This window comes from Leptonotus elevatus, chromosome 19 (assembly GCF_054856555.1).
Source record: "Leptonotus elevatus isolate MCC_2025b chromosome 19, RoL_Lele_1.0, whole genome shotgun sequence".
Classification (NCBI taxonomy): domain Eukaryota; kingdom Metazoa; phylum Chordata; class Actinopteri; order Syngnathiformes; family Syngnathidae; genus Leptonotus; species Leptonotus elevatus.
In genome coordinates this window covers 12,182,444-12,197,950 of record NC_141257.1, presented here as the reverse complement: position 1 = coordinate 12,197,950, position 15,507 = coordinate 12,182,444, and the positions used below count along the sequence as shown (strand labels likewise).

The following is a 15,507-nucleotide window of genomic DNA, read 5'->3' as shown; positions in this document are numbered from 1 at the left end:
GCGCTTCAAACAGCGTTAAATAATTGTCACGTGATAGTGCCTCACCATCCATTAAAGATGATATTCCTGAATTCGTCATCAGCACTTCAAGTTGAGAGAGAGGGCATGCCTGCGTTAAGAGTGCACGCACATCTCCCGCAGTTAAAATCTGACCTGTCACCTCTCTCTGCAGAGACCTCAGCCAGTTTTCACCCCCCGCTGGCAGTGGGGGAAGATTATGCAAAAGTACGCTCAAGTCAGAAGGCAAATAAGGCTTATACACGGTAGCCGAATTCCCGGTGGCTGGATCAACTTTCGCTAACATGGGTGCTTGCAAACCTACTTTAGAACGAGTCGCAGGTTTTTTAGGAGTACTGTCTGGGAGTCTGTCGGTCGCACTAGTGTCACGTATTCCCATAACATCCCCAACGGCACATGTTAGATCAGCTAGCTTTTTTTGAATTTCTACAATTTGATAGCTATTCGCCAATGCATTAGAAGCTTCATTAGTCATGTCACGTTCACGTTGCCGAAACAATTCGTCTCGTTCCGCCTTTTTATAAACGGTTTTGTTCTGTCAATTCGTCGTCTGCAGCTTTTTCAAAGCGAGAAAGAATTGTACGCCATTTGCTGCAAACTACCTGGGGCACTTCAGCGTGTCTAGTCAGTTCCATACCGAAAGCTCTAGCCTGGTTAAATTTTTTCTGCGGGTCATCCTTCATAGCCAATATTTCGTCTAATTTTTCCTCCAATTGTTTCACAGAGGCGTTTACGCTAGCTGCCAAGCCGTCAGCCACGGCCTGCAAAACAGATCGATGCGGTCGAGGATTCGCATCACAATTTTCACCATTCCAATCCACATTGAGATTACCGCCATTTACAGTCAATATAGGCGCCTGCAAATTTTGCAACGTCTGAATAGCAGTCTTGTATGGTGATTCAGTAAACGGGTTTATAGCTTCAAACATATTTCCCGTGAGCGGCTCAGCATACGCCGGTGGAGCTGTTAGTTTAGCATCAAAATCAGCCACTTTGTCATCACCAGCTTCTATCATAGCCATCCGAGCGATTTTAACGGAACTGCCCAAAGCCAACATGCTAGCATTAATCATCATTCGATCAACTTTTTTACAATTTCGTCTGACTCTTCTACCATTTAAAGAAAATACAAAAGTCTCTCGTACCATTTCGTCCAGCGATTGCCGTTTTTTCACGCATGCCAATTCCACCGCTTTCATCAAAGATATCAAGCAAACCGCGGATGTCAACGGTGGAAACCAACCTTTTTCACAGCAAGCCGTCATCCAATCATTCAATAGTACTTTCATTTTACGTCGATGTTTTTCGGGCATGGCTCCGACTGAAACCTCGGAAGCATTCTTAACTTGTACATCCAAGAATAAGTTCCGACTATGAACCGGAAGTACTTTTAGGTCAAACCATTCGGTGTCGCGGTCAAAACCGCCCTCCATTATTTATTTTAATTATTCACCTCTTTAGTTATTATTATATCCAAGTCGTATTAATATTTATCAATTCAGTGACGTCTCACTTGTAGTATGATAGTTCAATAGGTTAAATTTATTTGACAACGTTACTCGTTCCTCCCCTCAAAAAATAAACAAACTAATAAAATTAACCACAGATAAAAGAAATAACTCCGAAAAAAACCCTGACACATTTAACAAATACAGACAAACATGAAACGCCTCCGAAGAACACGGACACACATAACAAGTACAGTACGAAACAGGAAATACCTCCGAAGCGCACGGACACACTTCACAAAATACAACGTGCCTTCGTTAAAAATAATAAAAAATAACTTATATCCGGATCCAGCGATTTCTTAGTAGTAGCGTAATAAAGCCCTATGTCAACCTGTACCTCTTAAAATTCATAAAATAACCATCATGATCTCTAGATTTCTTAGCGGCAGCGTAATAAACCCCCGCGTCTATCCGTTTTCCTCTCAAAATTCATAAAATAACCATCATGATCCATCAATTTCTTCACAGCGGTGAGACTCCCGTCCCAAAAACAAAATAAAACCGCTTGCTTCAACCTGTATATCTTAAAATTCTTAATGCTTCTTCAGCTGCACATAAACCAACGTGACGGTACTTCCGTAAACAATGACCTCGTCACCACGTACGTGTATAGTTCAATGTCGTAGTAAAATCCCAAATCAAGGACTTCGCGTCCCTTCGTTAAGCGAACTACTTCAAACTCTACTAATACCTGTTCACTCAGACCTCATGTAAAATTTAGACAATTTAGAAGACGAAAACCGGTTGCAGCGGTCCCAAACAGACAGAACTTCCCTACGTGGATAAACGTCTCTACTTACCGTAATTAATTATTTAGGCGCCTAGAAGTTCCGCCCGTCCGTGAACGCCGCAGCCTGTAATCGTCAAAATGTCGGGCGTCACCATCTGATAGAAAACATTCTCTGTTTTCTTGCGTGTTGAAATAAAATTCAAAGTTGAGATCAAGTGAAGAGGCTTTCTTGCAAGAGATTTTATTTAGAAATTTCTAAAGTCATTCAGGACCCTTACTGAATCAGAAGTGGTCTCCAAATATGTCCTCCTTCTGGACTCATCCCAACTTATACAAAAACAATGTTTACAAAAAATAGTCACCCCCTCCTGTCTCCTGTCCTTGTGGTAAGAGTGAAATACAAAAACAGATAATAAATCTTCAGCTCGTATCTTAGTCCACTCCAGATGTAGGAAAATGATTGGTCCCGGCACCTCCTGGACCGGATAATTTATGGACAGAACTCTGCGTACATTTTCAGACATATACTCCTTTAGATAAGAAAAGAAACCTTATTAGACATGTATTTCCCAGGGACTAAACAAAGGCACTATACATGAGTAAAATTGAATAAACTGTTTTCTTATTTTTACACAGCTCTAACTAAAATCAAAACGGTTAAGATATAAATTGAAACAGTAAAATTTTTTCACAATGTTAACACTAGCAAGCTAAGCAAAACAGGGCCGAGAGATGTTGATGAGCACCGCCTGATACGAATGTAAGCGGACACGAAATGTAGCAATTATGTTTGACTTCTCTAAAGTAGCGACGCACGCACAGTGTCGATGTTTAAGTCCATTCAGTCAGAAATCAAGAAGGATTATATAGCGAAGCGCGAAAGCGTGCGTGTCTACGCCAAAGCGGCCTGGAACGGAGTATCAAAGTCACGTGAAACCTACGGCAACTCCAGCTGGACAAATCTCATGTCCGGGAAAAAACAAAAGATAATAATTTACAAAAATATCACGCTGAAAGATATATTTAACAGGAGAACAAAAGAGACATATTAAATCTGCATTTGGACGAATAAGAAACACGAAAAAAAACAGAAGGCGGCAAAATATACAGACAACTTAAATAACTTTGCAACACGGAAGAACCCCATTAGCGAATTTATTAGGGAAACGGATGACAGAGAGGCATGGAGGGCCATGATCACTGATGTCTGTAGCAGACCCAGCACATGAAGAAAAATATACGCATATAACAGGGTTAAGTCAAGACACATACAATATACAATGCAAGTACACAGATCCTTCGTTCATTCAGCGGTAGACAGGATTTCTGCACCATTTTAAGTCGATCCATAAATGAGTTCATATCAAGCTTCATTAATCACAGCTATTCTCACCAGCACACCTGTGCCTCTTAGCTTTGGCATTACTTGAATATATTTGACCACAAACTGAGCAGGCAAAAGGCTTCTCTCCAGTGTGGGTTCTTGTGTGCATTTTTAGGTGTCCTTTTCGAGTAAAACATTGACCACAAACCGAGCAAGCAAAAGGCTTCTCTCTGGTGTGGGCTCTTGTGTGCCTTTTTAGGTGTTCTTTTCGAGTAAAACATTGACCACAAACTGAGCAGGCAAAAGGCTTCTCTCCAGTGTGGGTTCTTTTGTGCATTTTTAAGTCTCCTTTTTGGGTAAAACATTGACCACAAACCGAGCAAGCAAAAAGCTTCTCTCCAGTGTGGGTTCTTGTGTGCGCTTTTAAGCTTATTTTGTGAGAGAAACATTGGCCACAAACTGAGCAGGCAAAAGGCTTCTCTCCAGTGTGGGTTCTTGTGTGCGCTTTTAAGCTTATTTCGTGAGAGAAACATTGGCCACAAACTGAGCAGGCAAAAGGCTTCTCTCCAGTGTGGGTTCTAGTGTGCGATGTTAAGTTTTTTCTTAGAGCAAAACATTGACCACAAACTGAGCAGGCAAAAGGCTTCTCTCCAGTGTGGGTTCTTGTGTGCATTTTTAGGTGTCCTTTTTGAGTAAAGCATTGACCACAAACCGAGCAAGCAAAAGGCTTCTCTCCAGTGTGGGTTCTTGTGTGCGCTTTTAAGCTTATTTTGTGAGAGAAACATTGGCCACAAACTGAGCAGGCAAAAGGCTTCTCTCCAGTGTGGGTTCTTGTGTGCATTTTTAAGCTTCCTTTTTGAGTAAAACATTGACCACAAACCGAGCAAGCAAAAGGCTTCTCTCCAGTGTGGGTTCTTGAGTGCGTTTTTAAGCTTCCTTTTTGAGTAAAACATTGACCACAAACCGAGCAGGCAAAAGGCTTCTCTCCAGTGTGGGTTCTTGTGTGCGCTTTTAAGTTTATTTTGTGAGAGAAACATTGGCCACAAACTGAGCAGGCAAAAGGCTTCTCTCCAGTGTGGGTTCTTGTGTGCGCTTTTAAGTTTATTTTGTGAGAGAAACATTGGCCACAAACTGAGCAGGCAAAAGGCTTCTCTCCAGTGTGGGTTCTTGTGTGCGCTTTTAAGCTTATTTTGTGAGAGAAACATTGGCCACAAACTGAGCAGGCAAAAGGCTTCTCTCCAGTGTGGGTTCTTGTGTGCATTTTTAAGACTCCTTTTCGAGTAAAACATTGACCACAAACCGAGCATGCAAAAGGCTTCTCTCCAGTGTGGGTTCTTGTGTGTCTGCTTAAGTGTCCCTTGTGAGCAAACTTGTGACCACAAACCGAGCAAGCAAAAGGCTTCTCTCCAGTGTGGGTTCTTGTGTGCACTTTTAAACTTATTTTGTAAGAGAAACGTCGGCCACAAACTGAGCAGGGATAAGGTTTCTCTCCAGTGTGGGTTATTGTGTGCATTTTTAAGTGTCCTTTTAGAGTAAAACATTGACCACAAACCGAGCAGGCAAAAGGCTTCTCTCCAGTGTGGGTTCTTGTGTGCACTTTTAAACTTATTTTGTAAGAGAAACGTCGGCCACAAACTGAGCAGGGATAAGGTTTCTCTCCTGTGTGGGTTATTGTGTGCATTTTTAAGTGTCCTTTTAGAGTAAAACATTGACCACAAACCGAGCAGGCAAAAGGCTTCTCTCCAGTGTGGGTTCTTTGGTGCACTTTTAAGCTTCCTTTGTAAGAGAAACGTCGGCCACAAACTGAGCAGGGAAAAGGTTTTTCACAAGTGTGGCAAATCATATGTCTTCTCAAATGAAGGTTGCTGCCAAAAGTTTGTTTACATAGAGAACATTTCCAACGTTTGCTGCCAGTGTGACATGTCACGTCACCGTCAGACTGTTCGCCATCAGTGTGAGAAGAGTGTGACGCGTCTTCAGCATCTGACATTAGAGCTAACCGGCTGTCTGCTTGTGATCCTCCACGGTGGTCCTCATCATCTTCAGTTGTTATCAGTTGTCTTGAGCTGCTGCTTGAAGGCTCCGCCCCTTTGTTGTTTTCATATAGACATTCATCTTTAGTCTTCAAATGGACATCAGTCCCGGGCAACTCTGTTAACTCCTCCTCCTCCTCCTCCTCCTCTTTAATGTATAGTGGCAACTGCTCCTCTTTATTTATGTTGGGAGGGTGTGGCTGCTCCTCTTCTTTAACCTGCAGAGGCTCCAGGTTGTCCTCCTCTTTCACGCCAGGGAAGTCTGACTCCTGCCGCTGAGGACAAAGATATATTTCACAGACGTCTGCGGGACACAAGAGACACAAGGTTTGGTAAATTTACTTTATTGTGGGGTTATGTATTTTATATTTAAGAGTATCACATGGGCCACACGAGCGCAATAATAACAAAGCCGGGAAAACGTACGTGTGTGTATATGTGTAGAAACAACTGATTTGCCTCAGCTTGTTAAAAAAAAGGAGCAATTGCTTAGTGCTGTGTACAAGTGACAGCGATGTGAAATTTTAAAAAAGCAGTTCTGAGAAATTCAATTAAGATCTAAGTAAAGTACCAAAGCGACAGACAAAATATGTAAACGTAAGGTAACAAAGTGGCCGGATGAAGATTCCTCTCAAAATAAATACATACATATTGTTGAAAAGTATTGATTAAGCAAGCGACAAACCTGCTCTGTTCCACACAACACGAGGCTGCTTGCACACAGCGTCCAGCAGCTGACGTTGTCGCTCATTCTCCTCCTGTGCTCCACAAAGCTCTTTTTCGCACGTCACGTTCGTTGCAGCACACATATTCACGATATCGGCGACACTCTATGCTCACACTTGGCGTCTGCTGAGCCTATTAGTCGCTAACAAAACGCGTCTCCTTTTTTGTGGTGGCTAGCAAGCTAAGCTAAGCTAAGCAAAACAGGGCCGAGAGATTTCGACGAGCACCGCCTGATCCGAATGTAACCAGACACAAAATGTAGTAAATATGTTTGACTTCTATAAAGTAGCGACGCACGCACAGTGTCGAGATTTAAGTCCATTCAATCCGAGATCAAGAAGAATCATTTAGTGAAGCGCGACAGCGTGCGTGTCTACGCAAAAGCGGCCTGGAAGGGAGTATCATTGTCACGTGAAACCCTACGGCAACTCCAGCTAGACAAATCTCATGTCCGGGAAAAAACAAAAGATAATAATTTACAAAAATATCACGCTGAAAGATATATTTAACAGGAGAACAAAAGAGACATATTAAATCTGCATTTGGACGAATAAGAAACACGTGTAGTACCTGTACAGCGGTAGGAGTGCCCAATCAGGAGGTCTGTGTCACTGTTGAGCCCCCTGACCAGACGTATTTAATTGGCCTTTTGCTTATTTACTCTTTTTAGCAAATTATAACTTGTATCTATTTTTTAAAAAGTTTAATCGGGCAAAGTGCTATTTCGAAGTGGCCGGCATCTAGTCTGGCTCTGTCAGAGTTTAGTGGCTGCCGAGGAGAAATATGATTGTTTGCTGTGTGAATCATTTAAAGAATTGTTTGCCCCTATACAAAGTAATTGCAGCCTACTATAGGTATATTTCTGCAAAGAATATCATGGCAAAACAAATTAAACGTGGCAAGATATGTGGAGTAAAAAAAACAGAAGGCGGCAAAATATACAGACAACTTAAATAACTTTGCAACACGGAAGAACCCCATTAGCGAATTTATTAGGAAAACGGATGACAGAGAGGCATGGAGGGCCATGATCACTGATGTCTGTAGTAGACCCGGCACATGAAGAAAAATATACGCATATAACAGGGTTAAGTCAAGACACATACAATATACAATGCAAGTACACAGATCCTTCGTTCATTCAGCGGTAGACAGGATTTCTGCACCATTTTAAGTCAATCCATAAATGAGTTCATATCAAGCTTCATTTATCACGGCTATTCTCACCAGCACACCTGTGCCTCTTAGCTTTGGCATTACTTGAATATATTTGACCACAAACTGAGCAGGCAAAAGGCTTCTCTCCAGTGTGGGTTCTTGTGTGCGCTTTTAAGCTTATTTTGTGAGAGAAACATTGGCCACAAACTGAGCAGGCAAAAGACTTCTCTCCAGTGTGGGTTCTTGTGTGCACTTTTAAGCTTGCTTTGTAAGAGAAACGTCGGCCACAAACTGAGCAGGGAAAAGGTTTTTCACCAGTGTGGCTAATCATATGTCTTCTCAAATGAAAGTTGCTGCCAAAAGTTTGTTTACATAGAGAACATTTCCAACGTTTGCTGCCAGTGTGACATGTCACGTCACCGTCAGACTGTTCGCCATCAGTGTGAGAAGAGTGTGACGCGTCTTCAGCATCTGACATTAGAGCTAACCGGCTGTCTGCTTGTGATCCTCCACGGTGGTCCTCATCATCTTCAGTTGTTATCAGTTGTCTTGAGCTGCTGCTTGAAGGCTCCGCCCCTTTGTTGTTTTCATATAGACATTCATCTTTAGTCTTCAAATGGACATCAGTCCCGGGCAACTCTGTGAACTCCTCCTCCTCCTCTTTAATGTATAGTGGCAGCTGCCCCTCTTTATTTATGTTGGGAGGATGTGGCTGCTCCTCTTCTTTAACCTGCAGAGGCTCCAGGTTGTCCTCCTCTTTCACGCTAGGGAAGTCTGACTCCTGCCGCTCAGGACAAAGATATATTTCACCGACGCCTGCGGGACACAAGAGACACAAGGTTTGTTAAAATCACTTTATTGTGAGGTTATGTATTTTATATATAACTCTTTGACTGCCAAGCATTTTTAGAAAATAGAACATGTGGGTGCCAGCTGATTTAAGCATTTTGACTGATCTTTCAAGGTCCACAGAACATTTTGTGTTTGGACTATGGAAACACAGATACTACCAAATGAAAGATTAAACACTCATCTTTCATCAGAAAAAAAAGTTAGTTTCTACCTTATTCCGTTTTTCAGTAATCAACAATAGAAAATAGGTTAGTTTCACCCAAAATGCTCTGTTTTGGACCAAAATACGGAGAAATCAAGCTTTTTGTGAAACTATATTATTTCATGCACTCTAGTGAATTTGACACCCTTTTTATCCATGAATGATGCCACAAACACCTAAACAGTGCTTTACTTCAATAAAACACTACCACCAACAATGAAAAAGTGTTTTTTGATAGCAAAATACGTTTATTTACATTCAACAGTGTAACAATTTGACAAAACAATTTGGCAAACTATTTACAAATGTGTGCAACTGTGGTACTATTTACAATTGTGTGGATGTTTCAACTACACCGTTTTTCTTTTTGTGAAGTATATTGTGTAAAACTTCCCTGCGTGCAAGGGGACGCAGCAGGATTTGCACCACAGATTAGTTTCACTGTGATTGCCCCTTCGAGTGCACTTTCTTGCCGGCCTTTTCTTCCGGGGAGTAGCAGGTTTATACACTGCAGTGTGTGTTTGGCCATGTTGTCATCAAGTCTACTCTCAGGATCATGATACGGTGATCTGGTGTTACGTCTGGCTTCCTCATGTCCTTCAGTTCCTATACCGGGTGGTAAGAGATGTTCTGATCCATCTTATCCACTCCATTCATGGTGGCATCGTAGTCCAGAACCAGTGTCTTCTCCGTGATCAGACTGTACCCACTCCTCCGATGAATATGCATTGGACTCGGGGTACTCTTCATCGTCCGATTGAACGTCCGCATGTACAGAAGTGCTCGGTTGTGCACCACGTTTTCCGGCGTTAGCATCGCTAGCCGGTGAGGCTTTACGACGTGATCGAAGCCGCCGCGTCAACCTCGGAGTCACCATCATCATCATCATCAATGTGCTCTTTAGCATTGGCCGATGCTTTTCGTCTTTGAGAAAAATGCTCAAGCGTGAGCTGCTTGCAACCGGTCACCATTTTCGCTTCCTTAGCCATTCTCCCCTCAACACTCTAGCTCCGCCTCACGTCTTCTACTGACTCCTACCCGATCTTGTCCAGAGTCATCGCTGCCATCTAGTGCCCAAAAATAGTCATACGAACTCGAGCTGCTTGATACTTTCAGCAGAGCTTGCCAAGGCTTTCCTCCACCCGTTTCCAAAAAAAAAAAACATAGTGAACGTCTTTTAACGTCTTTGGCGGCACTCATTTGGATTTTACTAAACGTTTTTGGCGGTCAAAGAGTTAAGATTATCACATGGGCCACGTGAGCGCAATAATAACAAAGCCGGGAAAACGTACATGTGTGTATACGTGTATGCATGTGTGTAGAAACAACCTGATTTGCCTCAGCTTGTAAAAATAAAAAATAAAAGAGAGCAATTGTTTAGTGCTGTGTACAAGTGACACAGCGATGTGAAAATGGAAAAAGCAGTTCTGAAAAATTCAATTAAGATCTGAGTAATGTACCAAAGCGACAGACAAAAACTGTAAACGTAAGGTAACAAAATGGCCGGATGAAGATTCCTCTCAAAATAAATACATACATATTGTTGAAAAGTATTGATTAAGCAAGCGACAAACCTGCTCTGTTCAACACAACACGAGGCTGCTTGCACACAGCGTCCAGCAGCTGACGTTGCCGCTCATTCTCCTCCTGTGCTCCACAAAGCTCTTTTTCGCACGTCACGTTCGTTGCAGCACACATATTCACGATATCGGCGACACTCTATGCTCACACTTGGCGTCTGCTGAGCCAATTAGTCGCTAACAAAACGCGTCTCCTTTTTTTTGGTGGCTAGTGTTAGAGTAATCAATATTTATATTGTACTCTTTGCGTGTTCAATTAACTGAATGGTGAGATTCTGGTGAAGAAGTCCCTTTGCAAAGGTATCAAAAGCTTTTGATGACAACAATTGAACTCTCTCAAGCAGTGTGTTCAGATTGTGTGTCTTCTCTCCTCCGGCACATCATTATTTATTGAAAAGTGGGTGAATACGAAAAGTCTCCTCCCTTAGCCCACAGTACATTTGTTTACAACTCAGTAAATACCAGAAAATCCCTCTCTACTCCCTCTCCGAGTTCCCATAGGTATAAATCAGATTAGAGAAAAACAATCATACATCAGCCTGTCTCTTTCGACAGAGACAGGTACCAGACACCATATACTATCCTCCAAATAGCGGATGGAAAGACCCCGTTTGCCCTTCTCCTCTCATAAATCTAAGACAGATAAGAATGCCATTCTATTCTTTGAGCCATACTGAGTTAACATAATTATACCTACATCTACACAGCTATAACTAAATACAAAATGGTTAAAATATAAAGTAAAACAGTAAAAATGTTAACAGAGTTAACACTAGCAAGCTAAGCAAAGCTAAGCAAAACAGGGCCGAGAGATTTCGACGAGCACTGTCTGATCCGAATGTAACCAGACACAAAATGTAGTAAATATGTTTGACTTCTATAAAGTAGCGACGCACGCACAGTGTCGAGATTTAAGTCCATTCAATCCGAGATCAAGAAGAATCATTTAGTGAAGCGCGACAGCGTGCGTGTCTACGCAAAAGCGGCCTGGAAGGGAGTATCATTGTCACGTGAAACCTACGGCAACTCCAGCTAGACAAATCTCATGTCCGGGAAAAAACAAAAGATAATAATTTACAAAAATATCACGCTGAAAGATATATTTAACAGGAGAACAAAAGAGACATATTAAATCTGCATTTGGACGAATAAGAAACACGTGTAGTACCTGTACAGCGGTAGGAGTGCCCAATCAGGAGATCTGTGTCACTGTTGAGCCCCCCTGACTAGATATATTTAATTGGCCTTTTACTTATTTACTCTTTTTAGCAAATTATAACTTGTATCTATTTTTTAAAAGGTTTAATCGGGCAAAGTGCTATTTCGAAGTGGCCGGCATCTAGTCTGGCTCTGTCAGAGTTTAGTGGCTGCCGAGGAGAAATATGATTGTTTGCTGTGTGAATCATTTAAAGAATTGTTTGCCCCTATACAAAGTAATTGCAGCCTGCTATAGGTATATTTCTGCAAAGAATATCATGGCAAAACAAATTAAACGTGGCAAGATATGTGAAGTAAAAAAAACAGAAGGCGGCAAAATATACAGACAACTTAAATAACTTTGCAACACGGAAGAACCCCATTAGCGAATTTATGAGGAAAACGGATGACAGAGAGGCATGGAGGGCCATGATCACTGATGTTTGTAGCAGACCCGGCACATGAAGAAAAATACACGCATATAACAGGGTTAAGTCAAGACACATACAATATACAATGCAAGTACACAGATCCTTCGTTCATTCAGCGGTAGACAGGATTTCTGCACCATTTTAAGTCGATCCATAAATGAGTTCATATCAAGCTTCATTAATCACGGCTATTCTCACCAGCACACCTGTGCCTCTTAGCTTTGGCATTACTTGAATATATTTGACCACAAACCGAGCAGGCAAAAGGCTTCTCTCCAGTGTGGGTTCTTGTGTGCGCTTTTAAGCTTATTTTGTGAGAGAAACATTGGCCACAAACTGTGCAGGCAAAAGGCTTCTCTCCAGTGTGGGTTCTTGTGTGCACTTTTAAGCTTGCTTTGTAAGAGAAACGTCGGCCACAAACTGAGCAGGGAAAAGGTTTTTCACCAGTGTGGCTAATCATATGTCTTCTCAAATGAAAGTTGCTGCCAAAAGTTTGTTTACATAGAGAACATTTCCAACGTTTGCTGCCAGTGTGACATGTCACGTCACCGTCAGACTGTTCGCCATCAGTGTGAGAAGAGTGTGACGCGTCTTCAGCATCTGACATTAGAGCTAACCGGCTGTCTGCTTTAGATCCTCCACGGTGGTCCTCATCATCTTCAGTTGTTATCAGTTGTCTTGAGCTGCTGCTTGAAGGCTCCGCCCCTTTGTTGTTTTCATATAGACATTCATCTTTAGTCTTCAAATGGACATCAGTCCCGGGCAACTCTGTGAACTCCTCCTCCTCCTCTTTAATGTATAGTGGCAGCTGCCCCTCTTTATTTATGTTGGGAGGATGTGGCTGCTCCTCTTCTTTAACCTGCAGAGGCTCCAGGTTGTCCTCCTCTTTCACGCTAGGGAAGTCTGATTCCTGCCGCTCAGGACAAAGATATATTTCACCGACGCCTGCGGGACACAAGAGACACAAGGTTTGGTAAAATCACTTTATTGTGAGGTTATGTATTTTATATATAACTCTTTGACTGCCAAGCATTTTCAGAAAAGAGAACATGTGGGTGCCAGCTGATTTAAGCATTTTGACTGATCTTTCAAGGTCCACAGAACATTTTGTGTTTGGACTATGGAAACACAGATACTACCAAATGAAAGATTAAACACTCATCTTTCATCAGAAAAAAAAGTTAGTTTCTACCTTATTCCGTTTTTCAGTAATCAACAATAGAAAATAGGTTAGTTTCACCCAAAATGCTCTGTTTTGGACCAAAATACGGAGAAATCAAGCTTTTTGTGAAACGATATTATTTCATGCACTCTAGTGAATTTGACACCCTTTTTTATCCATGAATGATGCCACAAACACCTAAACAGTGCTTTACTTCAATAAAATACTACCACCAACAATGAAAAAGTGTTTTTTGATAGCAAAATACGTTTATTTACATTCAACAGTGTAACAATTTGACAAAACAATTTGGCAAACTATTTACAAATGTGTGCAACTGTGGTACTATTTACAATTGTGTGGATGCGTGCAAGGGGACGCAGCAGGATTTGCACCACAGATTAGTTTCACTGTGATTGCCCCTTCGAGTGCACTTTCTTGCCGGCCTTTTCTTCCGAGGAGTAGCAGGTTTATACACTGCAGTGTGTGTTTGGCCATGTTGTCATCAAGTCTACTCTCAGGATCATGATACGGTGATCTGGTGTTACGTCTGGCTTCCTCATGTTCTTCAGTTCCTATACCGGGTGGTAAGAGATGTTCTGATCCATCTTATCCACTCCATTCATGGTGGCATCGTAGTCCAGAACCAGTGTCTTCTCCGTGATCAGACTGTACCCACTCCTCCGATGAATATGCATTGGACTCGGGGTACTCTTCATCGTCCGATTGAACGTCCGCCTGTGCAGAAGTGCTTGGTTGTGCACCAGGTTTTCCGGCGTTAGCATCGCTAGCCGGTGAGGCTTTGCGACGTGATCGAAGCCGCCGCGTCAACCTCGGAGTCAGCATCATCATCATCATCAATGTGCTCTTTAGCATTGGCCGATGCTTTTCGTCTTTGAGAAAAATGCTCAAGCGTGAGCTGCTTGCAACCGGTCACCATTTTCGCTTCCTTAGCCATTCTCCCCTCAACACTCTAGCTCCGCCTCACGTCTTCTACTGACTCCTACCCGATCTTGTCCAGAGTCATCGCTGCCATCTAGTGCCCAAAAATAGTCATACGAACTCGAGCTGCTTGATACTTTCAGCAGAGCTTGCCAAGGCTTTCCTCCACCCGTTTCCAAAAAAAAAAAACATAGTGAACGTCTTTTAACGTCTTTGGCGGCACTCATTTGGATTTTACTAAACGTTTTTGGCGGTCAAAGAGTTAAGATTATCACATGGGCCACGTGAGCGCAATAATAACAAAGCCGGGAAAACGTACATGTGTGTATAAGTGTATGTATGTGTGTAGAAACAACTGATTTGCCTCAGCTTGTTAAAAAAAAAGGAGCAATTGCTTAGTGCTGTGTACAAGTGACAGCGATGTGAAAATTTAAAAAAGCAGTTCTGAGAAATTCAATTAAGATCTAAGTAAAGTACCAAAGCGACAGACAAAAACTGTAAACGTAAGGTAACAAAGTGGCCGGATGAAGATTCCTCTCAAAATAAATACATACATATTGTTGAAAAGTATTGATTAAGCAAGCGACAAACCTGCTCTGTTCCACACAACACGAGGCTGCTTGCACACAGCGTCCAGCAGCTGACGTTGTCGCTCGTTCACCTCCTGTGCTCCACAAAGCTCTTTTTCGCACGTCACGTTCGTTGCAGCACACATATTCACGATATCGGCGACACTCTATGCTCACACTTGGCGTCTGCTGAGCCTATTAGTCGCTAACAAAACGCGTCTCCTTTTTTGTGGTGGCTAGTGTTAGAGTAGACAATATTAAGTATTGTACTCTTTGCGTGTTCAATTAACTGAATGGTGAGATCCTGGTGAAGAAGTCCCCTTGCAAAGGTAAATGTTTTCAGAAGCTTCTGATCACACAATTGAAGTCACCCAAGCAGTGCTCTGTTCAAATGTGTGTCTTCTCTCCAGCCCACATCATTATTTATTCAAAAGAGGGTTCATAGAAAAGTCAGCCCACAGTACATTTGTTGACATCAGTAAATACCAGAAAAATCCCTCTCTACTCCCTCTCCGAGTTCCCATAGGTATAAATCAGATTAGAGAAAAACAATCATACATCAGCCTGTCTCTTTCGACAGAGACAGGTACCAGACACCATATACTATCCTCCAAATAGCGGATGGAAAGACCCCGTTTGCCCTTCTCCTCTCATAAATCTAAGACAGATAAGAATGCCATTCTATTCTTTGAGCCATACTGAGTTAACATAATTATACCTACATCTACACAGCTATAACTAAATACAAAATGGTTAAAATATAAAGTAAAACAGTAAAAATGTTAACAGAGTTAACATTCCTTCAATTGGGCTTTTAAAAGAGCCCAAAACAAACATTTTTACAAAAAGATGCCAGCAGGATCCTCGTCCCTCTCATTGGATGCGATAGAAGACACGTATGGTTTAGCAGAAGCCACCATCATATGAGAGGACTTATTTTGTACATCATGTTTTTCAATAGCAGTGGTAATAAGTCTTTGGCAGAGAGAACGAATACACGGTATTAAGCAACATCCACAAATCGTTAATAATGCAGTGAAAACAGCCGCAGATATCAAAATTGAGGAAATCA

General features: G+C 42.0%; 3 protein-coding genes across 3 annotated transcripts; all 3 read right to left on the bottom strand.

Moving 5' to 3' along the window:
• Positions 1–3,690: 3,690 nt before the first annotated feature.
• On the bottom strand, positions 3,691–6,740 carry LOC147158003 (uncharacterized). The gene is given in 3 exon segments (XM_086063417.1): positions 3,691–3,919; positions 3,921–5,920; positions 6,302–6,740. Coding segments are annotated over 3 exon segments (2,205 nt in total). The 5' UTR covers positions 6,426–6,740; the 3' UTR covers positions 3,691–3,838.
• LOC147158002 (uncharacterized) lies at positions 6,686–10,252 on the bottom strand. The gene is made up of 3 exons (XM_086063337.1): positions 10,129–10,252; positions 7,709–8,316; positions 6,686–6,715 (listed from the first exon to the last, which is right to left on the bottom strand). The coding sequence occupies exons 1-3, from the start codon at positions 10,250–10,252 to the stop codon at positions 6,686–6,688; spliced, it is 762 nt and encodes a 253-aa protein (XP_085919463.1).
• Positions 10,253–11,940: 1,688 nt separating this feature from the next.
• LOC147158001 (uncharacterized) lies at positions 11,941–14,581 on the bottom strand. The gene is made up of 2 exons (XM_086063336.1): positions 14,458–14,581; positions 11,941–12,707 (listed from the first exon to the last, which is right to left on the bottom strand). Exons 1-2 carry the CDS (start codon positions 14,579–14,581, stop codon positions 11,941–11,943), a joined length of 891 nt encoding a protein of 296 aa, XP_085919462.1.
• Between the last annotated feature and the right edge of the window lie 926 nt (positions 14,582–15,507).